This window comes from Hemiscyllium ocellatum, chromosome 4 (assembly GCF_020745735.1).
Source record: "Hemiscyllium ocellatum isolate sHemOce1 chromosome 4, sHemOce1.pat.X.cur, whole genome shotgun sequence".
NCBI classification, from domain to species: Eukaryota; Metazoa; Chordata; class Chondrichthyes; order Orectolobiformes; family Hemiscylliidae; genus Hemiscyllium; species Hemiscyllium ocellatum.
Window position 1 is genome coordinate 68,374,080 of NC_083404.1, and position 25,374 is coordinate 68,399,453.

At 40.6% G+C, this 25,374-nt stretch overlaps 1 protein-coding gene across 1 annotated transcript in view; it reads left to right on the forward strand.

Annotated features, from left to right (window-relative positions):
- rims2a (regulating synaptic membrane exocytosis 2a) overlaps nucleotides 1-25,374 on the forward strand; it is an 839,749-nt gene that overhangs the window by 638,993 nt on the left and 175,382 nt on the right. The window contains exon 29 of the mRNA XM_060824314.1: nucleotides 19,691-19,932. Within this exon, the coding sequence (XP_060680297.1) occupies nucleotides 19,691-19,932 (242 nt within the window). The remainder of the gene's footprint in view (nucleotides 1-19,690; nucleotides 19,933-25,374) is intronic.

Below are 25,374 nucleotides of genomic sequence, written 5' to 3' on the forward strand. Positions count from 1 at the left end.
AGTATAAATTACCAGATGACATTGTTAAATTAACTGAATGAGCAGAACTATAGCAAATGGATCTCAATGAATGAAATGTGAGGTCATCTACTTCAGATCTGATGACAAAATAAGTTACTTTTTTTGAAGCTAGAAACAGTGAATATTCAAAGAATCTAAGGACTCAGGATACACAGATTATTAAAAGAAGCAAGTTCAACAAGGCCAATGAAATGCAGCCTTTATATCTAGAGGATATATGGGTGGCACGGTGGTTAGCACTGCTGCCTCACAGTGCCAGAGACGCGGGTTCATTTCCCACCTCAGGCAACTGTCTCTGTGGAGTTTTCACATTCTCCCCGTGTCTGCATGGGTTTCCTACCACAGTCCAAAAACGTGCAAGTTAGGTGAATTGGCCATTAGATGCGCAAACTCCACACAGGCAGTCACCCGAGGCTGGAATTGAACCTGGGACCCTGGTGCTGTGAGGAAGCAGTGCTAACCACTGAGCCACCATGCTACCCTATTAAGAGGGACAGATATTAAGAGGAACAGAACTGTTAGATAAAGTTAAACTATTTCCTCGAGTAAAGAAGATCAGGACCAGAAGCACAGTTAAGGAAAATAGAGTCAGACCTTTTAGGAGTGAAATGAGGAAGTATTTTCTGCAAGTATGGTAGATGTTTGGAACATGTTTCCCCAATTTTTATTCATTTTAAACTGGAGATAGATAAATTGTTGTCATCCAAAGTTATTAAAGGATTTGGGCAAAGGCGGTATGCAAGGTTAGGTCTCAGAGTCGCCAAGTTTTGTTGTAAGTTGTGGTTCATCAAGGATGTGTAAAAGAGACATCAGAAACAAAAGATCCAATTAGCTCTCACAATTCTCTCTATCATTTTGTTACCATGCTAACACAGCTCACATAAGCAATTTCAGTCGTGCCACTGTTAACGTAGTGATCAAATCAATATATAGAATGTAGAGCACAGAACAGTGCCGTACAGTACAGGCCCCTTGACCCACGATGTTGTCCCGAGCATTTATCTTCATCTAAGATCAACCTAATCTATACACCCCTCAATTTACTGCCATCCATGTGCTTGTCCAGTAGTTGCTTAAAAGTCCCTAATGTCTCTGACTCTACTATCACTGCTGGCAGCGCATTCCACACACTCACCACTCTGTGTAAAGAACCTACCTCTGACATCACCCCTGTATCTTCCTCCAATCACCTTAAAATTATGACCCCTCGTGACAGCCATTTCTGCCCTGGGAAAAAGTCTTTGGCTATCTACTCTATTCCTCCCATTGCCTTGTACACTTCTATCAAGTCACCTCTCTTTCTTCTTTTCTCCAGTGTGAAAAGCCAGAGCTTACTCAACCTCTCTTCATAACACAAACCCTCCAATTCAGACAGCAACATGGTTAATCTCCTCTGTACCTTCTCTAAAGCATCTAATTCTTTCCTATATTGATGCGACCAAAACTGGACATAATATTCCAAGTGTGGTCTAACTATGGTTTTATAGTATTGCAGAAAAACCTCCTGGCTCTTAAACTCAAGCCCTCTGTTAATGAAAGCCAAAACACCATTAGACTTCTTAACAACCCCATTAACTTGGGTGGCAATTTTGAGGAATCGATGTACATGGACCCCAAGATCTTGCTGTCTGTCTTTTAGAAAATTGCAATATATCACATTATCACATTCCACCAGTTCCTTAATTCTAAGAAGAAATCCTTGCCTTAATCATAGTCAGATAATATATCCCATGTTCAGCAATAAACCATTTTAACTGATTATAAGTTTATTCCAAAAATAGTGCAGCATGAACAGATATACAAGTAATCTAAACCATCACTTCCACACTCTTGCAGATCTTAGATGCAATCTACTCTGGTCCTGAGGAATGGACTGGGAATGAAGCAGGATGCATTGAATTGTGGCAGTTGAAATGAAGTGAAGTTGCTTCCTCTCTCCCAGCGATTCAGTCAGTTGAGTCAAGGATAGTCTTCTGCCCACAGGCCAACTAAGGTCATTAAGCAGCTAAGTAGGGGCCTCATTTCACCACTTAGTAGTCTATCTTTAAAGCCATGCAATAAAAATATGGTGGCAGCCTTTGTGAGCCTGAGGCATGTGCCTATGTGATCATCTTCTAGTCCATGGAGGACACTCTTCCCGAAGGCTAGAGTAACCACTGCTGAAATAACTTTTTGCCCTCCGCAGGAGACTGTTTGACTGGCTTGCTCTTCCTATCTGGGTTTCTTGACTATTTGCAACTTCATCAAATGCCACCACTAGTGCTGGTATAGTTTGAACTGAGGCACTGGCAGCCCTACAATGGTTTTGAAGGATTTAAAGTCCTAGTGCCAGGCATTGTGTTCTCTGATGGGCCATGGGTCTCCTGGACATGGCCATGGCACATTTAGCCCCAGCTTTCTGATAAGACATTGATACCCTTCCTATGAATTCAGCTTTCCCTCTGTTTTTTCCACAAAGTGTTATCTGGATATTATTTGTACAGTTGCTTTAGCATGCTCAACAGCGTTGTCACTGGTAACTCATATTTATTGTAAACCAAAATTAGCAGCACTATTAACAGAAACAATATAAACACAAGAACCAGATGTACGAATGTATTTGTCATAAAAGTAGGTTAGGTTCCCTCTGAACATGTGATCCGTCAACTCCCACATCCAATCTGATCTAATACTGTGGGAATATTCTCAATTTCATGTAAAAACTAAGTCCACATAACTACTTCGATTTAAAGGGTGAAATCATTGAAAACTTGTACTCCATTTCCCCATCTCCTTCCCACAAATGGCAACATTGATGTAAGCTGTAAATTCTCATTCTCATGGAGCCAGTTTAAACTCTGTTGGTGTGGATCAGCAGGTATTGATAGAATTGCAAATTACCACATTTTGAGAAATTAATTAGAACAGTAATACTCAAATTCCAGATGTAGGTGTATCTGTATTGAGTAATCAATAGCTTGTGAAGAATTTTTTTAAAATTTAATGCAGTGAATGTTTATTTCATTTTCTGGTTAACTGCAATTCCCCAAGATGTTGATACTGGGGGGTTTAACTATTGGAATACAATGGAATATCAAGGGCATATGTTGGATCCTCCCTTGTTAGAGAAAGTTATTGCGTGGCACTTGTTTGGTCCAATGTAACTTGCTACATATCAGCCCAAGCCTGATTGTTGTCCTGACTGTCTTGCTGCCTATGGACACAGGCTGCAACAATAATTAAGGCTGTGTAAATGTGAACTTAATCCAAAAATGTGCAGGTTAGGTGAATTGGCAATGCTAAATTGCCCGTAGTGTTAGGTGAAGGGGTAAATGTAGGAGTATGGGTCTGGGTGATATACGCTTCGGTGGTCGGTGTGGATTTGTTGGGCCAAAGCGCCTGTTTCCACACTGTAAGTAATCTAATCTAAATACCTCAGTGCTCTACTCAGTTGCATTTTATGTGACAATGTGCTTTTTGCATGATGCATTAGTACCATATGGCCAATAGGTAGCTCAGTAACCTGGTGGCTGAGACACAGATGGTACAGTGGATTTATACAAATAGATGGGGCATTTACCAATATGCTAGACTGTGTAGGCTCACATATAGGGGGACATTGAAGGGGTGGAATCACTTTCATTTGCAGTGTATCTCAGAAATGCAGGCGTCTGCAAAGTGGCTTTGGTGGGTTCTGTTCCTATGGGAGATCTTGCAATCCAGCAAGAGAAACTGGAATGTATTTATATACAGCTTCAGTAGGCTACCTTATGCTGGTAAACTGAGAGATGTTGCAGATATTGCCTGTTGGAATGTGACACATAAATATTCATGACCATCTTTACTGTGATCTAAGACTGCAATTTGCCCTGCCACAGGTGACATATTACAGTGAGGACCCCCCCCCCCCCCCCCAGTGAAGTGAAACATAGTAGCCCCAGTTTAGAAACCCTATTTGATCAAACAATAACTGAACTCCAATCTTTCAAGGAGCTGAGAGTGAATATAGAACATTACAGCACAAGAACAGGCCTTTCAGCCCACAGTGTTGTGCTGAACATGACACCAAATTGAACTAATGCCTTCTGCCTACCCTTGGTCCATGTACCTCTATTCCTTACATAGTCATATGCTTATCTAAAAGTTCCTTAAATGCTCCTGTCATATCTGCCTCCTCTACCACCCCAGATTAGGAGACTTCTCAGTTGTCTACCCCAGCTCAGGAATCTAAATAACCACCAGTGGATTGAATTGGTTTTGTTGCCTTGAACCTTTTGTATACTAGCTTGTCTACTCAAATAATTAAAGATCTGGAAAGCATTTTGGCAAATGCTGAGAAAAGGTAAGCATGCTAAGTGAAAGGGGGAATAGGTTACACGAAGCATGAGGAATGAGGTGCCAGGTGTGAGGGGAGATTCAGTGTCAGATCGATGAGGTCTTAGGATGCCAAAGGGTGAGAAGAATAGGGTGGCGAGTAAGTTGGTGAGTGCTTTAGGTAGGTTGGATAATATGGGGATGATGTTGGGGATTGTCCCAACTGGGGTGTGGGGGACAATTGGGTGGTACATGGATAGTTTTGAAGATTGGAGAAGCGGGTTGGTCTGACAGATCAAGAGGATTTTGGGAATGTGGACAGCAGTTTTTAACTCCTTTAATTTTTGCTGACGAAGTATTACGGCAAGTTAATTGAGACCTTGTGAAGTCTCCAACTCTAGTTCAGATTTGAGGACCTTTTCAAATAGCTCCAGTTGCAAGGTATCATTTCAGCTTCCTGGGCCATTATTGCGTAGTTAGTGCATCAGGCCTTCTGAGGGACCCCGATGCCCAGTCTCTGAAGACCCAAAGATTTGGGCCATTGTTCATCATTGAGGTTCAAATAGCAGGATTGCTTTCTGAACAATTGCAACGGATATGCCCTCCTGTAGAGAGCTCTTTGCATCTCTCCATCAAATGCCTACTCCCATTCCCAGAACTTTGTCATCCTCCTCAGCTCTACCACTCAGGTTTCATCTTGTAACTGGAGTACAGTGATTCCAGAATGAACTGTTTTGTAAACTGGGTACTAGAGTCCATTTTGATGAAAAATGGAAATTTGATTTAGTAGGCAGAATAGGTGCTGCTTTTGGTGGTTCTTGATTTATCTTCAGTAGCCTTCAGGTGAGTGTTCTTCCTTGCTAGGAGAATGTATTTTAGAACACAGAAGAGTGCAACACAGGAACCGGTCCTTCGGCCCACCATATCCATGCTGACCATGATGCCATTCCAAACCAATCTCATCTGGCTGTATTCTTCTATTGTCTGTCTAAATGCATCTGAAACTTTGCTATTGTATCTGCTTCTACTGCCTCCCCTGCGTGTTCCAGGCACCTACTACCCTCTGCATTAAAAACTTTCCTTGCACATCTCCTTTAAACTTTCGTCCTGTCACCTTAAACCTATTCCCACTAGTATTTGATGTTTCCACTCTGACTATCCAGGCCTCTCATAATGTCATTGTTTCTATAAGGCTGCCCCTCAGCCTCTGGCAATCTAGTGACAATAATCCACATTTCTAGATCATCTACTTATAGCTAATATACTCCAATCCAGAGAACATCCCGGTAAACCTCTCCTGCATTCTCTCCAAAGCCTCCATATCCTTCCTAGAGTGTGGTGACCAGAACAATACACAATACTCCAAATGTGACCTGACTAAAGTTTTGTCCAGCTGCAACATGACTTGCCAACTTTGATACTCAATACTCTGACCTATGAAGGCAAGTATATCATATGTCTTCTTTACCACTATATCCACTTATGTTGCCACTTACAGGGACTCCGGTTCAGTTCCACTCTTGAGTGATGGTCTGTGTGGAGTTTGCATCTTCTCCCAGTATCTGCGTGGGTGAATTGGCCATTCTACATTGCCCATAGTGTCCAGGCTAGGTGGATTAACTGTGGGAAATGTGGGGTTACAGCGGGAAAGTAGAGAGGTGAGTCTGGGTGGGCTGCTCTTCAGAGAGTTGGTATGGACTCGATGGGCTAAATGGTTGCTTCCACAATGGAGAGATTCTATGACTCCACAGATTTGGAAATCAAAATCCCACTGAATATCAATGCTTCGAAGTGTCTTGCAATTAACTGTATGCTTTCATCTTGCGTTTTGGCCTCCCAAAATTCATCACCTCACCTGTACCCAGGTTAAGCTCCGTCAGCCATTTCTCCACCCAACTTTCCCTCTGATCTATATACTGATGTACCCTTTGAAAATATTCCTCTCTATCCACAACTCCACAAATTCTCATATTATCTGCAGATTGATTAATCAGACCACCTGTACAAAGCACAATTATCCAGGTTATTTATTGACATTATGAATGATGGAGGTCCCAGTACTGATCCTTGTAAAACACGACTAGTCAAAGACCTCCAGTCAGAAAACCACCAATTCACAACTATCCTCTGTCTTCTATGATCAAGCCAATTTTGGATGCAATTTGCCAACTTACCATAGATCCCAGTTGACTTCATTTTCTGGACCATCCATTGAAGGAACTTGTCAAATACTACAATAAAAGTAAATGTGGAAAAGCAAAAGCAGATCAGGCAGCAACCAAGGCAGGAGAGTCAATGTTTCAGGCATAAGTCCTTTGTCAGGAATATGGAGGGGGAAGGGGGTTGAGAGATTAATAAGGGGCAGGGGGTGGGGCTGGGGAGAAGTAGGTGGGATGGTGATAGGTGGATGCAGGTGGGTGGTAATTGTGATAGGTCGGTGGGTAGGGTGGAGTGGATAGGTGGGCAGGAAGAGCAGCAGTTAGGACAGGTCAAGAGGGCAGTGCCAAGTTGAAAGGTTGGTTCTGGATGAGGTGGGGGAGGGGAGATTTGGAAACTGGTGAAGTCAATGTTGATGCCATGTGGTTTATCCTCCAGTTGATGGGTGGTTTTGATTTGGCTGTGGAAGAGGCCAGGATTTGCATGGTTTGGGGAAGTGTGAGGGTGAAATGCAGTGATTGGCCACAGGACAGTAGAATTGTTTGGTGCATGCAGACCAGAAATGTTCCCTTAACTGTTCCGCGAGTTGGCATCCTGTCTCCCCAATGTGGAGGAGACCACATCAAGAGCAATACTGTGGTAAAGTCCATGTAGAGTATCCACTGCCCTACCCTCATCGATCATCTTTATCACTTTCTCTGAAAAAACTCAATCAAATTTGTTAGACAAGACCGCACAAAGCCATGTTGACTATCCCTAATAAGTCCATTATTTTCCAATTGCAAGTAAATCCTGTCCCTAAGAATCTTCTCCAAAAACTTCCCTACCAGTCATGTAAGATTCACCGTCCTGTAGTTTTCTGCATTATCTCTGTTGTCCTTTTTTAAGGAACAACATTGGATATTCTCCAGTCATCTGAGACTGCACCTGTGGCTAAAGAGTTTACAGAAGATCTCTGATTGCCTGAGCAATCTCCTGGGATACATCCTATCATTTCCTGCGGATTTATCTACCTTATTGTTTTTCGAGATACGAATACCACCTCCTCCTTAATATCAACCTAGAATATCAACATAGCCTCCCTAATTCAACATCATCGATGTCTTCCTTCTTGGTGAATACAATTTCAAAATTCTTATTAAGGACCTCACCCACTACCTCTGGCTCTATGCATATATTCCCTTCTTTGTCTTTGACTGGACCTTCCCTCTCTATAGCTACCCTCTTGCTCCTAATATAAATATAAAATGCCTTGGGATTCTCCAAACTCATATTTGCCAACGACATTTCATGGCCCCTTTTAGACTTCCTAAATATTTGTTTAAGTTCTTTCCTGCTTCCTTTATATTCCTCAAGAACCTTGTCTGATTTCAGTTTCCTAACCCTTACATATGCATTTTTGTTCTTTTTGACTAAACTTTCAATATCTCTTGTCATCCAAGGTTCTGAATCTTGCAATCCTTATTTCTCATCCTCACAAGAACATGTTAGTCCTGAATTCTGATCAACTAACCTTTAAAAGATTTCCACATGTCAAATGTTAAATTGCCTTCAAACAGCTGTCCCTAATCCAGCTTCCTTAGTTCCTCTATTAGCCTGCCTTAAGTTTAGGGCTTTCACCTGAGGATAGTCTTACACTTGCATCATAGAATCCCTACAGTGTGGAAACAGGCCATTTAGCCCAACAAGTCCACACTAACCCTCCAAAGAGTAACCCACCCAGAGACATTCCCCTACCCTATTACTCTACATTTATCCCTGACTAATACACCTAATCTACACATCCCTGAACACAAGGGCAATTTAGCATAGAACATAGAACATTACAGCGCAGTACAGGATCTTCGGCCCTCGATGTTGTACCGACGTGTGAAACCAATCTGAAGCCCATATAGAACATAGAACATTACAGTGCAGAACAGGCCCTTCAGTCTTCGATGTTGAGTAGACCAGTGGAACCAATCTGAAGGCTATCTATCCTACACTATTTCATTATCATCCATATGTTTATCCAAGAATAATTTAAATGCCCTTAAAGTTGGCAAGTCTACAACTGTTGCAGGCAGTGCATTCCATGCCCTTACTACTCTTTGAGTGAAGAACCTACCTCGGGCATCTGTCCTGTATCTGTTACCTCTCAATATAAAGCTATGCCCCCTCATGCTAGCCATCACCATCCAAGGAAAAAGGTTCTCCCTGTCCACCCTATCTAATCCTCTGATCATCTTGTATGTGTCAATTAAGTCACCTCTTAACCTTCTTCTCTCTAATGAAAGTGGCCTCAAGGCCCTCAGCCTTTCCTCATAAGATCTTCCCTCCATACTAGACAATTTCCTGATAAATCTCCTCTGAACCCTTTCCAATACTTTCACATCCTTCCTATAATGCGGTGACCAGAACTATACACAATACTCCAAGTGCAGCAGGACCAGAGTTTTGTGCAGCTGCAACATGACCTCCTGGCTCCAAAATTCAATCCCTCTACCAATAAAGGCAAACATACCGTACGCTTTCTTAACAACCTGAGCCTGCACACCCAGAGGAGCACCCAGAGGAAATTTATGCAGACACTGGGAGAATGTGCAACCTTCCCACGGTTGCCCAAGGCTGGAATCAAACCTAGGCCCCTGGCACTGTGAGGCAGCATTGCTAACCACTGAGCCACTGTACTTGTCCATAATTATCTTAAAGCTTACAGAATTATGATCACTACTTTACCAACTTAGGAAGTAGTTAACCATTCAAGTAAGTAAGGATGGAAAGACGTGGTAAAAGAAGTAGTGTACTCATGACAGTAGCTGTGGAATTTCATTGAAGTATTGTGATCCTGGAAACCATATCTGCAGCAATTACCCGAGGCTTGACCAATTCAGCTCAGAGTTGTCAAGCTGCAGTCCCTGAAGGTCATTAGGAAGGAGAAAGGCTACCTGGATATTTTGTTCCAAGAAGCTTTTGCACCATTTTGATTCAGTAGAATTTCATAGTGACTAAATAAATTAAACTTTCAAAAGCAACCTGTAAGATCAGTTTGTATAACGCTTTTATGACTGCTTTCTCAAACAACATATGGTGCGACCAATTAGTTGTTTTTGGATCTAACATTGTGTAACAAGGCAGATTAATTTGGTGATTTATTGTCAAAAGTCATCCAGAAAGATAGTCATGAAAGTATATTTCAATTTCATGTTAAGTTTAAAAGCAAAATACTCCATCCTAAATAGAAATCTTGAACTTAACTAAACAAACATGCAAGGCGTGCTATCTAATTGGATAACTAAGCAGTGAGAAATATTTAAAGGAATGATTGAATTTGTTCAACAAATTACATTGCCCCTCAGAAAAAAAAACTCAACGAGAAAGATTCATCTGACTTAAAAAGGAAATTGAGGAAAACATTAGATTAACAGTAAAGGTTTTATTTTGTAAAGAACTGTAGAGTTTTTAAAATGAGCAAAAGACAACCATCGTGAAATGGGAAAAGAAAGACTGAAAACAAAAAAGAATATTAAAACAAATTGCCAAACTATTTACACATGTGAAAGTGAGATGAAGAGTTCAAATTATTGTATTTCCTGATTACAAAAGCAACTTGTGCTCGTTGAAATAATTGAAAGAAACTCCACTGTGAACATAGTGATCATCCATATATACTTGTAGGAAATGTTACAGTGACAAACTCAAATTCTATCACTTGTGTCTGTATTCACACTGGAATATACTTCAGTCCAATTTCCTAACTTACCTCATTTGTTGGGCTCTTTCTTCTGGTATTGATAATGGTGATAGACATTTGACTGCAGAATTATCCAGGCAAAAGTGGGTACTGCAGATGCTAGAGATTAGAGTCAAGATTAGAGTAGTGCTGGAAAAGCACAGTAGGTCAGGCAGCATCTAAGGAGCAGGAAAATCAGTGTTTTGGGCAAGCGCCCTTCATCAGATCCTGATGAAGGGCTTTGCCTGAAGCATCAATTTTCCTGCTTCACGGATGCTGCCTGACCTGCGGTGCTTTTCCAGCACTACTGTAATCTTGCAGAATTATCCATACTGACTCTATCAGCTTTATCAGTTTTATCCATTGAATACAATAGAATTAAGGAAAAGGAAATTGTCTTATTAGAGTGGAGCCAGTGTACTTCTATATTCTATTTTTAGATGTTATGTTAAAAAATTTAAAGGAAACTAAAGACAAAATAATTTTTTATATGATGAATGTTCATTGATTTGGCTGGATGTTAAATCATTATGGCATTTCATATTGTCTTTAAGGGTTACTTACCAAAGTCAATTTCTTTTGTTCCTAAATACCCAGTTCATTCAGTCTCTGTGAGGCTGAATTACTGTAATTTTCACTGTGTCTGATCTTTCACTGTCAGTGTTTAAAATTATAAGCAGAGCAGAAATAACAGGGATAATGTACAGACAAAATTATGACACAGCTGTGTCCTAAAAATTAAACTTTCTTATTTAAACTAACTGCACAATTAATTCTTTACAAAATCAGCATGAAATTTAGCAGTTAAGACTACTTCTGATAATAACTTGTGATGGTACAGTGAGTTCTGTTGTTCTGAGGCAACAGATGTATAAGAGTATAATTAATGTTTAAATGTAAAACGTTTATAAAAGATGACATAACCAGAAATAACAAATTGTATTTATAGCACTGTGAGTTCTGTGAAGGATCACAAAATCTCCAGGAGCATTATCAAACTAAATTTAACATTGAATCACATGAACGATATTAAGATAGGTGATCCACAGATTGAGATTTTCAGTAGTGTTTCAAAGGAAAAAAATAGAGATGCGAAATAGGGAGGCAATTCCAGAGCTTTTCACTGAGGCCATGGGAAGTATGACTATTAACTGCAGGATGAAGAAAATCATGGATCCAGAGTAGCCCACATATAGAGGAATACAATGATCCCAAAGGATTATGCAGCTAGACAAAGTCACTGAGCTAATGGCAGAATAGACATAAAGGAATATGTAAACAAGTATGACAATTTTAAAGCAAGGCATTAATGACTTGGAACATACACAGAGCAGTATCAGGTTAATGAATAAACATGGCGTGGTATGAATTAGAATGTGGACTGCAGAGTTTAGATGAGCTCAGATTTAGGGAGGGCCCAAATTGGGAGCCCAAGCAAAGGTCACTTTGTTCCTCAGTATGCTCTAGGGACCTACCATTTAATACAAACTTAGAATATAGAACTGTACAACTTAGAACAGACTCTTCTGACCTCAGTGTTGTGCCAAACATGATGCCAAATTCAGCATGCCTTGGGCCATAATTCTGCCAGTTTTTGCTAATGTGCTTATCTGAAAGGGCCTTAAATGCCTCTATCGTATCTGCCTCTACCACCGCCCCGGTAGCACGTTCCACACTCCTACCACTCTCTGTGTAAAAAAACCTTTCCCCTCACATCGACTTTGAACTTTCTCCTGAATACATGCCCTCTGGTATTAGACATTTCAACTCCGGGAAAAAGATTCTGACCGTGAATCCTATCTTTGCAGCTCCTAAATTTATAGAGTTCTAAAAAGTCTCCTCTCAGTCTACTCTGTTTCAGAGAAAATAACTCAAGTTTCCCTAGCCTCTCCTTATAGCTCATACCCTCTAATCTAGGCAGCATCCTGGTATACTTCTTCTGCACCCTCTCCAAAGTCTTGACATCCTTCCTGTAAAATGGCTACCAAAATTGAATGCACCAATCTAAGTGTGACCTAACCAAAGTCTTAAAAAGCTGCAACATGACATCCTGACACTTGTACTCAATTCTCAGATCAATAAAGGCAAATGTGCCATATTTACCACCCTATCCACTTGTGGGGTCACTTTCAGGGAGCTATGCACTTGAATCCCAAGATCCCTCTGTACATCAATGCCGTTCAGGGTTCTGCCATTAACTGTATATTTTTCCTTAACATTTGATCTCTCAAAGTGCAGCACTTCACACTTACACGGATTAAACTCAATCTGCCGTTTGTCTGGCATGTCTGCAATTGATTTATATTCTGCTGTATCGTTTGACAACCTTCTACACAATCCACAACTTTACCAATCTTTGTATCATCTGGAAACCTACTATCCACACATCTATATTTTCATTTAAGTCATTTATATATATATCACAAACAGCAGATTCCTGCTACAGATTCCTGCAAAACTAGTTATAGACCTCCAGTCAGGAAAGCGCCTTTGAACCACTATCCTCTGCCTTCTGTGGACAAGCCAGTTTTGAATCCCTGCGGCCAAGTCACAGTGGATCCCACGCATCTTTATCCTCTGGATGAGCCTACCATGAGGGACTGTGTCAGAAGCTTAACTAAACTCCATGTGGACAACATCTACTGCTCTACCCTCAAAAAATGTAATCAATTTAGGAAGACATGACCTACTCCACATAAAGTCATGCTGACTGTCCCTAATTAGGCCATACTTTTCCAAATGCACATAAAACCTATCCCCAAGATTTTTTTCCTCTAGCTTCCCAACCACCAATGTAAGACTCACCAGTGTATAGTTTCCTCAATTATCCCTATTTCCCTTCTTGAACAGGAACAACATAAGATAATCAGCAGTCCTCCAGGACTACTCTAGTGACTAGTGAGGATACAAAAATCTTGGTCAATGCCTGAGCAATCTCGTCTCTTCCCTTTCTCCATAACGAGGTGCAAATACTATCTGGTCTTGGTGACTTAATCACCTTAATACTTTTCAAGTGACCTAACACCACTTCTTTCTTGATTTCAAAATGCCACAGCATGTTAACATGTTCCACACAAATCTCATTGTTCTGCATATCCTTCATCTGGGTGAATACCAATGCAAATTACTCATTTAGGATCTCGCCCACATCCTCTGCTTCCAAGCTCAACTTTCCTCTGTTATCCTTGAGTGATCAGCCTTGTCTTGTTTTGATGTATGTATAGAATGTCTTGGGATCCTCTTTAACCCTATTTTCCAAGTTCATTTCATGGCCCCTTCTTGTTCTCCTACTTCCCTATTTGAGTTCTTTTCTGCTTTTTTTATATTCACCACATGCCCTGTCCGATTTTAGCTTTCTAAACCTTACATATACATTGTGTAGATTCTTCCCTATTGGACCTCCCTTGTACTTAACAGTTTTTAAATCCATATGCAATTGCTCTGCCTAAATTGCAGCTGATCAATATCAGACTGTAGCCTGAGACCATCCTCCTCACTATAAATAATGCTACCAATTTTCATGTCATTTGTAAAATGATTAATGATACTTTCTTCATTCATATTCAACTTGTTCATGCACATAACAAACAACAAACTTCACCAGAGGCTTACTGATGATGTTACCTAACATGGTGATGAAACATCTGAGAACAAATCTACCAGCTCAGCGAGTAAATTTACAATCTGATCCACAGCCTGAGCTACAAATCTTCTTCAAAATTGCAAACACCAAGGGTCCCCAAAGGGCCTGTAATGAGCTGTAAAGGTCTATGTTCTATGTCCCAGCACCAATATCTGCAGTAAACTACTGATCATAGGCTTCCAATCACAAAACATCATTCCACCATCACTCTTTGCTTCCTGTTTGGGTAAGAAGGTAAGGATGGCAGTTTCCTTCCCTAAAGAGCATTAGTGAACCATGTTTTTTCTCCCGACAATTAACAATGGATTAACAGTCATTATTTGACACTTAATTGCAGATTTTTTATCAAATTCAAACTCTACCATTTTTCATGGTGGGATTCGAATTTGGTTCCCCAGGACATTATCTAGGTCTCCTGATTAATAGTCAAGGGCAATTACTCCCAGATGTCAGGTGCAGTGCATTTAAAAAATGGATAGAAGTATAGGGGGTGGCAAAGAGGGAGCACAACATATATTTGTCTGATAGGATCAAGGAAAACTTCAAGGATTTTTAAAAGTATATTGAGAGTAAGAGGATTACTGGGGGAAAAAATGGGACCTATTAGAAACCAAAGGGGGAATGTGAGAATGTGGGCGAAGTCTCAGCTGTTTTCACAGGGGAGAAAGTTACTGAAGCTAGGGGTTTCAGATGGGATGGTGAAATTTTAGAACATGAGGTTTCGGATGTTTTCGCATCATAAATGTGCAAGTCCCCAGTGCTAGATGAGATATATTCCAGATTGCTATGGGAAACAAGGGAGGAAGTTTTCTGGGGCCCTCATGGAGATATTTTGTACTTTATTGGTCTGTAATTGCCTGGCTTATCCTTACTGTCCTTCTTAAACAAAGCATCTACAATAACTATAGTGAAGTCATTCAGTACTTCACTTGTGCCAGTTATTCTGACATCAGTGGTAGGGAAATTGTTGGAAAAGTACTGAGGGATAGGACTGGAAAGGCAAGAATTGATTAGGGATAGTCACCATGGATTAGTTAAAGGAAGATCCTGTCTGACAAACTTGTATTTTTTAAAAAGGTGATTCATTTTTTGATGAGGGTAGGGCAGTTGATGCAATTTTCATAGACTTCAGTAAGGCTTTTGAAAAGGTCCTACTTGGAAGGCTGGTCCAAAATATAAGAGCCACTGGGATTTAAAGGAGTTAGCAAACTGGATCCAAAGTGAGGAATGGACAACAAATGTAAGCTTAACCAGCGATATCCATGACCCACGAACAAATAAACAAAATGTCCTTTTTCTTTATCAACTCTCAAAATCCTTTGATATCCATGGTTCCTGGACCTGCTGCACTTGCTCTTCACTCTTAGAAGAATACACTGACCCTGAATCCTACTTTTAAAAATATTTCCACTTTCCAACTGTAGACTTATCTGCAAGTACCTGCTCCCAGTCTATGTTTGACAGGCTCTGTCTAACGATATTGAAAATGGTCTTCCGCCTAACTTTGACACTTAACTTCTGCACTATCCTTATCACTTCCCATAATGACATTGAAACTTAGAGTAATGGTCACTATCCCCAGAATGCTTGTCCACTGAAAGTTCAGTTCCCTGACGTGTTTCATTCCCTAGGATTAAGTCATTTCTAGTAGAACTATCTACATGCTGGCACAAAAAACTCTCTGGACGTACTTTAAAAATTTCACCCAATCTAATTCTTTCAGACTAATGCAATCCCAGTTCACGTTAGCACAATTGAAATCTCTTCCAATTATAATCCTATTTCTCTCTCACTTGTCTATGATTTGTCAACAGGCCTGTTCCTCTTACTCCCTCTGACCGTTGTGAGGCCTGCAATATAACCTCAGGAAAGTAATCATGTTTTATTTTATTTCTAGGCTCAATGCAGATAGTCTCATTTGAAGACCCTTCTGGGACACCTTCCCTCATTACTGCAGTGATGGTTTATTTCATCAATAATGCAATGCCTACACCTATCTAACATCCTCTATATTGTGTCTGAAGCTTCTGTACTCTGCAGTGTTGAGCTGCCAGTTCTGTCATTCCTTTAACCATGTTGAAGTGATTGCAGCAGTATCATATTTCCACATGCTGATAAGTTCGTCTGTCTTAACGGTCTAGCTCCTCGCATTAAAATAGATACAGTTGCATGCTGTTATTCATTTTGGGGCTTAATGTTGAGCTTTTTTTATCTTTGAAAGTTTCATAATCAAACACAATCCACCCTCACCAAACATTCTGAAGCATGTTCCTCCTGTGGGGGTTACTGCAAAGTACTGTGAAGTTGGAATCCTGGCTACATATTTTCTAACCTCCAAAGCAAAGGTGATCAAATGTATCAACTGTAATGTTTTCCCACTCAGGCCCATGTAGCACAGCTGATCTTGGTAAGAGAACCTAATTTTTTTTTCTGGTATACATGACTCAGCTATTGAGTATAAAAGTTCAAGCCATCAGAAGAGTCTTACATAAACTTATAAATGAATTATTTATCCTGCTGAAGTGTAGCTTAAATATTTTCATTTTAGATATCTCTGTATACAATAATGAGCATTTTCTTCCCAGTAAGTTGTGTTGCTCTTCATTCATTCAGGTTATATGGGCATCTCTGTTGGAGAGCATTGGTTGCTTATCCATAATTGCCCTTGAGAAGGTGGTGATGAACTGGTGTTTCAGTCCTGGGAGAGTAGGAGCACCCACATTACTGTTAGGAAGGAAGTTCCGGAATGTTGACCCAGCGACAGTAAAGGAATAGTCTTTTATTTCCAAATCAGAATGGATTGAAGGAGAACCTTATGGTATTCCCATGTATCTGTTGCTCTTGTCCTTATAGGTTGTAGAAGTCATGGGTGTGGTAGAAGCCTTGGTGAGTTACTGCAGTGCCTCTTTTGATAGTGCATATTGCTGCACCATGCATCAGTGGTGAAGGAGCTGAATATTAAAGGTAATGGGTGAACTGCCAATCAAGTAGGCTGCCTTGCTTGAATGGTGTCAAGCTTCTTGAATTTTGTTGGAGCTACAACCATCCAGGCAATTGAGGACTATTCCAATAGACTCTTGACTTGAGACTTGCAGATGGTGGACAGACTTAGGGGAGATTAGAGATGAGGTATTAGCCACAGAATTCTGAGGCTCTGACCTGCTTTTGTAGTCACGGTATTTGTATGGCTGAACAGGTCAATTACTGATTGATGGTAATCCCCAGGATATTAAGTGGGAGATTGAGAGATGGAAATTTGATTGACCATCAAGAGTCAGTAGTTACATTCTCTCTTATTGGAGATAGACTTTGCCTTACATTTGTCTGCACGAGTGTTAATGCCTTTCAGCTCAAGCCTGGGTATTGTCCAGGTCTTGGAGAAAGTGAGGACTGCAGATGCTTGAGATCAGAGTCAAAAAGTGTAGTACTGGAAAAGCACAGCCAGTCAGGTAGCATCCAAGGAGCAGGAGAGTCAACATTTCAAACATCACAGTTCATCATGAATGTAGGAGGGGGGCACAAGGTGTTTAAGAGATAAATGGGATTGGATTGGAGCTAGGGGGAAGGTAGCTAGGAATGCAATAGGTAGATGAAGGTGGGGAGTGATGGTGATAGGTCAGAGTGGAGGGTGGAAGGGATTTGAAGTGGTCGGCCACAGGGCGGTGAGGTTGTTTAGTGCCTGTGTCCTGGAAATGTTCTCTGAAATGTTCCACAAGTTGGTGTCCGCCAACTATTTGCCCTTCCACCAATACACTCATTCAATTAACTGAACTGATCCTCACCTTCAACAATTTCTCCTTTGGATCCTCCTACTTCCTATAGACCAAATGGGTAGCCATGGGTAGCCACGGGCACCCGTAATGGCCCCAGCTATGCCTGCCTTTTTGTCAGGTACATGGAACAGTCCATCTTCTGCGGTTACACTGGCACCATTCCCCACCTTTTCCTCCACTACATCAATGACTGTATTGGCACCACCTCATGCTCCCGTGAAGAGGTTGAACAGTTCATCAGCTTCACAAACACTTTCCACCTTGAGCTCAACTTCACCTGGACCATCTCAGACATCTCCCTCCTCTTCCTCTATCTCCATTTCCGGCGACTGACTCAAAACAGACATCTACTTCAAACCCACCAACTCGCACAGCTACCTGGACTATTAACACCCCCCGCCCCAACACCCCCGTAAAAAACGCTATCCCTTACTCCCAATTCCTCCATCTCCACGGCATCTGCTCCAGGCAGATCAATTCCACTCCAAAACATCTCAGATGGCCGCCTACTTCAAGGACCACAATTTTCCCTCCCACATGGTCAAAAATGCCCTTCAGTGCATCTCCTCCACTTCCCGCACCTCCACCTTTGAACCTCCATCCGGTGCTCACATATAACGCCACCAACCTCCGGATACAATGCATCATCCTCCGCCATTTTTGCCAACTACAGTTACCAGAAATGTATTTCCTTCCCCACCCCTTTCAGCATTCCACAGAAACCATTCCCTCAACGACTCCCTCATGAGATCCATGCCCCCCACCAACCCACTTTTCACTCCTGGCACCTTCCCTTGCCACCGCAAGTAGTGTAAAAGCTGCACCCACACTTCCCCCCGCACCTCCATCCAAGGCCCCAAAGACCCTTCCACTTCAAGCAGAGATTTTCCTGCGCATCCAACCACCTCTTCAATTGTATCTGTTGCTCTCGATATGGTCTCTTTTACACTGGGGTGACAGAATGCCAACTTGCAGAACATTTCAGAGAACATCTCTGGGACGCACACTAAACAACCCATCACCCTGTGGCTGATCACGTCAACACCCCCTCCCACTCCACCAAGGACATGCAAATCCTGGGCCTCCTCAACCACCAAATCCTAGCCACCCGTCAACTGGTGGAAGAATAACTCATCTTCCAACTTGGGACCCTCTAACCACACAGAATCAGTGTTAATTTCACGAATTACCTCATCTCCCCGCCCTCTAACCTTATCCCAGATCCAACCATCCAACTTGGCACCACCCTCTTGAACTGTCCTACTTGATGAAGAGCTTATGCTCAAAACGTCGACTTTTCTGATCCTTGGATGCTGCCTGACTAGCTGTGCTTTTCCAGCACCACACTTTTTGACTATTGTCCAGATGTTGCTGCATTTGGGCCTGCACTGCTTCAATATCTGAAAGTCATGAACATTGTGTAGTCATCACCAAGCATATCTCTTATGATTGAGGGCAGGTCATGGATGAAGAAGAAGGTGTAGTGGGCACGGACCACTACATTGAGGAGCTTCTGCATTGATCTCCATGGACTGAGATAATAACGTTGTGATCTTTTAAAAAAAAAAGCTGTGTACCCATATCAAGGTACAAAATGCAAAACGTAGGCTTCATTGATTGCCAGGCCTTTTGCAGTACCAACAGAAATCAACATTGAAAATACTTTAGGAATGCAAAGAATGACAAATCAGAACAGTTAAAAGTTAGCATTTATTTGTCTACTACAGTTACATTGTTAATATAGGCAGGGTTACAATCAAAATGAATGCTCTTTTGATCTTTTTCTGTACCTTTTTGATAATTTTATGATAAACTCGAAACACTCATATAAAATCAACTGCTGCATGTGTGCAAAGTTTCAAATGAATTTATTAGTGACTTCAATTAAGGCTAGAATTCCTGAAGTTTAAAGCAGTCTATAATACAGATACAAGAGATTGCTTTATGCTTATTCTGTAGTGCCTTGTAGTTGAGTTGATTCGGCCTTGCATTTCCCTGAGCCTCTAGCTGAAACCTATACTTTTGTATCTTCCTCTCTCCTTTTCCCCTGTCTTTGTGTCGATGTTACATATATGTATCAACGGCTTACAGTGTATTTCCATATAAACTGCAAAGCAAACAGATGGGAACTTCTGGAAAGAATATGACGAAAAGCACCAGTGTGATCGGAGATATGTACAGCATGGAGAAAAATGATGGCAGCCAGTCTGACACTGCTGTGGGCACTGTTGTCACGGGTGGAAAGAAGCGACGACCCAGCATTGGCGCCAAAATGGTCGCTATCGTAGGTCTCTCAAGACGTAGCCGTAGCACTTCACAGCTAAGCCAAACAGGTAGGTGCACCTTTTCTTTTGAAGATTTACATTACCATTGGACAAGTACATTATAAGTTGCACATCTGTAATTTTGAAAACTAATCACTGAATTCTGGATCAGCTGAAAACTGGTTAAACTAACGAATTGACTCAGTTTGCAGTGTTGTACTACTGTGTTGTTTTGTAAGTAGCAATACATTTGAATAGGAATGATATTTTGGAATTCTGACTCAGAACTGCACCTCAAAACTGGGTGTGAACTTTGGAACTTGTTCAGTGAGGGAATTAGTGCACTGTGGGAAAAGGTGCTACTCCCGAGCTACAAAAACAATGTGGGCCGAGAGGGAGATAGTAATGAGCTGGGACGTGAGAGCTGAGTGTGGAAGGATTAATTAAATAGGCAGATACATGTTGGTGAATTTTAATTCTTTTTCCTCCCTAAAATGGGGATAGTGGAACTGGGCAATGTAAGTATTATGTTTAAATTTGAGAATGACAAGTTGAATGATAGCTGTAAACTTAATGGGCTAAAGAAAATGCAATAAAGATGTCCCAACAGGTGATGTGTTGCAGTTGGAGCATGTGGGTATAGGTGTCAAAGTCATCAATATCTGCAGGAAGTGTTTGCAATTCAAGGAAATTCAGCTAGAGTTGATGAGCCAAAATCCTGGATCTGGGAAAGTGTGAGGTTTCAATGGGAAGAATACAAGCGTAGACTATTTTCTAAATTGGGAAAAGCTTCGAAAATCTTAAGCACAAAGGAACTTGGGGATTCTGGTTCAAGATTCTCTTAAGATTAACATGTGGGTTCAGTTGGGAAGACAAATGCAATGTTCACACTTGTTTCAAGATTTTTAGAATATAAGAACAGAGATGTACTGCTGATGCTGAATAAGGCTCTGATCAAACTGGATTTGTGAGCAGTTTGGTCCTGTATCTAAGGCAGGATGTGCTGGAATTGGAAGGGCCCCAGAGGAAGTTTATAAGAATGATCCTGGGGATGAAGAGTTTGCCATATAAGGAGCAGTTGATGGTCATAGGATGTATTTGATGGAGTTTTGAAGGATGAAGGGAAAATCTCATTGAAATGTATAGAATACTGGATAGACTGGTTGTGGAGAAGATGTTTCCACTAGTAGGAGAGACTAGGATCAGAGGGCACAGCCTCAGGATGAAGGGATGATCCTTTAGAACTGAGGTGAGGAGGAATTTCGTCAGCCAGTAGATGGTTTATCTGTGGAACGCATTGCCACAGAGGGCTGTGGAGGCCAAGTGATTGTCTGTATTTAAGACAGAAGTAGACAGGTTTTCGATTGGTAAGGAGATTAAGGATTATGGGGAGAAGACAGCAGAATGGGGTTGAGAAACATATCAGCCATAGTCTTTTGGCAGAGAAGACTTGATGGGCTGAATGACCTCATTCTGCTCCTATAATTTACAGTCTTATTGTCTGTGTTTTGGATGTTGTGATACATCAGAGATGGGAAAAGTGACATCGTTGCTTTGTTCCAGGAGGCAGTTGCAGCATTTAGGTGAGATACTTTGAATTTGACAAACAATGCAGAGGTATCACTGGGGGAATTGAGCTGTTTTAATTGTCCAACTAATTTGGGTTTCTTGCAATTTGGGTGGAAGGGAATGGGGATTGCAGTGTGGATAAGTGAACTGACAATGCTGCAGATTCAACTGGGGGGGGGGAGTTAATAAGATTGGTGTGGTTTGGGGCACTGTATAGTCAGGGGAATAGACATCGTTTTCGGCGACCAAAAGCAAATGTTCCTACAATCCATGCTAACATTAGAATATCTGCACACTGTTGGAGTGGAATTTACTATGGGATAAGGAGGATCCAGTTATGGTTGTCCTTGTGGGTGCCAAAAATATAACTAAGTCTCAGAAAGATGTTCTATCCCAGGATTGTGAGCATCTCATTGCTAAGTTAATAAAGAAAGCCACAAAGATAACATTGAGTTACTGTCTGAGTCGTCAGTAGAATGTCATTGGTGAATTAAGACTAGAAAGTTAAATGAATAACTCATGCAGGTGTGGGAGACATGGGGTTTGATTCATGGCACATTGGCAAATTGGAGGAAAGTGGGAACTGTACCACTGGATTTAGTTTTCTGGTGAGTTGAGAAGGCTTTATACTAAATAGTTTGGGGGGGGGGGGGAATGCAGAGGTGGCGTCACTAAGTCTAAGTGTGATACACAGCCTAAGAGTTCACATCTGCAAATGTGTTGCTGGTCAAAGCACAGCAGGTTAGGCAGCATCTCAGGAATAGAGAATTCGACGTTTCGAGCAGAAGGGCTTATGCTCGAAACGTCGAATTCTCTATTCCTGAGATGCTGCCTAACCTGCTGTGCTTTGACCAGCAACACATTTGCAGCTGTGATCTCCAGCATCTGCAGACCTCATTTTTTACTCTAAGAGTTCACATTGCAGGATTAATTTATCAGCATGGATACTAAGTTAGTTAGCAGATTAGTTAAAAGATTAAGAAGCAGTGAGTGAACATAAGTGAGTTATTTCCAGTTTGAAAAGCTAAATCTGATGAAATGTCGCAGTTTTGGAGATCAACTACTTATCATCTATATCAGTGGCTTGAATGGAGGGACTGAGAATATGTGCTAAATTAGCTAGTAAGTAACCAGGAGCAGGAATAAGCCATTTAGTCCTTTGCGCTATTCAAATGATCATGGCTGATATTCTATCTCAGCACCATGTTCCTGCTTTCTCTCCATATCTTTTCATGGCTTTAGTATCTAAAATTTTATCAATCAATTTCTTGAATATACTTAGAACATAACATAGCAAGAATATACTTAGAGGACATGAATAGTAATACATCGGGGTTTAGATTGGTTAAGTTAGAAAGGAAAAAAAGGCAGGTGTCATATAATGTCAGAAAATTTGAACTTGTCCACTTTGGCAGGAAGAACCAAATACAGGAGAGATATTGAAAAATTCCATGATACAGAAGGATCTGGTTGTCAGGTATATGAATCACAAAATGGCAATATGTATGTACTGAGAGTGATTAGGAAGATAAATATCAAACTGCTCATTATTGCAAGGGGAAGTATTAAAATGGACAAATGTGCTACATCTGCTCAGTGCCTCAGTGAGACCCCAGTACTGAATACTATGGCATATTTCAGCATCTTACTTTAGAAAGGAAAAAAACTCATTAAAAGCTTTCAGAGAAAGTTCATTCAACTGACTTTTGGCATGAAGAGGTTCTCTTATTAGGAAGGTTGAATGGATTGGGTGTACAACCATTGAAGTTTAGAAGAATAAGAGGTGATTTTATTGAAACAAGCAAGGATCTTGAGGGAAAAACTGAAAAAAGTGCAGACGCTGGAAATCTGAAACAAGAACAGAAATTGCTGGAAGATCTCAGCAGGTCTGGAAGCATCTGTGGAGAAAAATCAGAGGTAACATTTTGGATTCAGTGATAAGTTCAGAATGATCTTGAGGGACTTCACAGTTTAGATGTTGCAAGGATGTTTCTCCTCTTGGGAGTATCTAGAACTAGAGGATGTGGTTTGAAAATTGTGTGTCTGATTTGTTACATAGATTAGGAATTCTGTTTTTTCAATCAGAGTTCAAAGAATTCTCTTCACCAGAGAACAGTGGAGGCAGAATTACTGAATGTATTCAAAGGTAATTAGATAGAGTTTTGATTGACCAGGGGGTCAACAGTCACGGGGAAAATGGCAGTGAGACCACAATTACATCAACCATCATCTTAATGAATAGTGAAGGAGTCGTGAGGGGCTGAATAGCCAATCTGAAACCTAATTCTATTTTTTCTGCTTGCAAGTATTCTTATGTTGCACAAATCAGATATTCTAATTTAAAGAACATTTGAGAAAGATAGATAATCAAATTAAATTGAATTTTCTTCCTTAGCGAATTAGAAATTTATAAACAAGAATAGTCTATTTTAAAGAAACAATGGACCTTTAGAGGAGGAGGGAAAGGAGCAAAACTGATTCTTATTGTCTTACTGTTTCCCTTGGGTGTAATAGGGGTGGAGTGGGTGAATGATTGATTATGAATGATAACAGCAAAGCAGCTGTAAGTTAAAGAGGTTGAACTGTCAAGTGGGGACAATGTGAGACTAATACTTGAAATGAAGAAATTAACTATTACACGAGTGATATGTGGATCCACAAGTGATCCATAATAGTGAAGAAGTCACTGGTGTTTTTCAGATCATGACACAAGATCATTAATTAAAGGAGGAGCTGAGGGTGGACATTTGCCCTACAACTCCTTCTATAACTTGAGCATGTAGCCATCAGTGGCCTCTTTCCTTGCCATGACATATAGTTGAAAGCTAAGATTTGGGAAAAGCAGAATTGCAGCGATAAAAGTAGAACAACAAACAAAATTAATATGAAAACTGCCCAGAAAGGTAAGAAAGTGACCTCGTTCTCAGAGTTAACATTTGGAATTCCACAGGAAATTAAGTACTAATTTGAAAGCTGACTGAGAGATCAATGCCTGTGTTCTCATTGGCACTGAGGGTTTTCTGATTGCTTTTGATGAAAATTTTTAAGATTAATGAGTTGAAAAGCATGTTGGATATATATAATTTCTACTGATTATTATAAAAACAAAGATTAAAAACATTGAAACTTCTGACTGTTGGAGTGGTGAGACATCACCAGATGTGTCAATTAAGTCCATTTGTGTTTTATTTTAAATGAAGTGAAGTCAAGCATGTTGATTGGGGCTCATACATCAAAAGAGGAAGTGTTATGACAGCCAAAAATAAATAATTCAAAGTAACTTGAATTGAGAGTTGGCACTGTTCCTGTGCAAACTGGCATTTGATGACGAGATGGAAGATTTGAATTTGTAGAATACCTTAACATCTTTCTTAGCAACATTCCGAATGCAGCTAATAAATGACTGCAGTCATGTAAGAAAAACAGGTAACCTTTTTTACTTACTAAGAACTCACAAATCAAAATGAGACTAATTAATTTGTTTTTAGTGATCTCAGTTAAAAGATTAATCTTAGTCCATAATAGTGAAGAATTCACTGATGTTTTTCAGATCATGACACAAGATCATTAATGGCTTTACAAGGAAATAAACAAATCCTCTGACTTCCATAGCCTCTCATTGAACACCAGTGCTGCCTTTCCAGAGTGTAGCCTAGCTAATGCCCTGCATGTAACAGCTGCAAATGCTGAGATAGACCTTGCCTGTGGGACTTGGGCTTGATATCCTATGCAGAAATTTACTCTGGGATTATTCTACTGTTAATCATTGGCTAATGATGTAATTAACAAGTAAATAATGTTGGAAACTTTATATGGAAGGCTAAATTAATTTTTAAAAGCTTAATTCTGAACAATTAACCCCATGCCCATCCCTCAGACTTTGCATGCACCTGTCCTGCTTTGTACCATCATCAGCTTCTTTGATTTGGGAACAACATAATG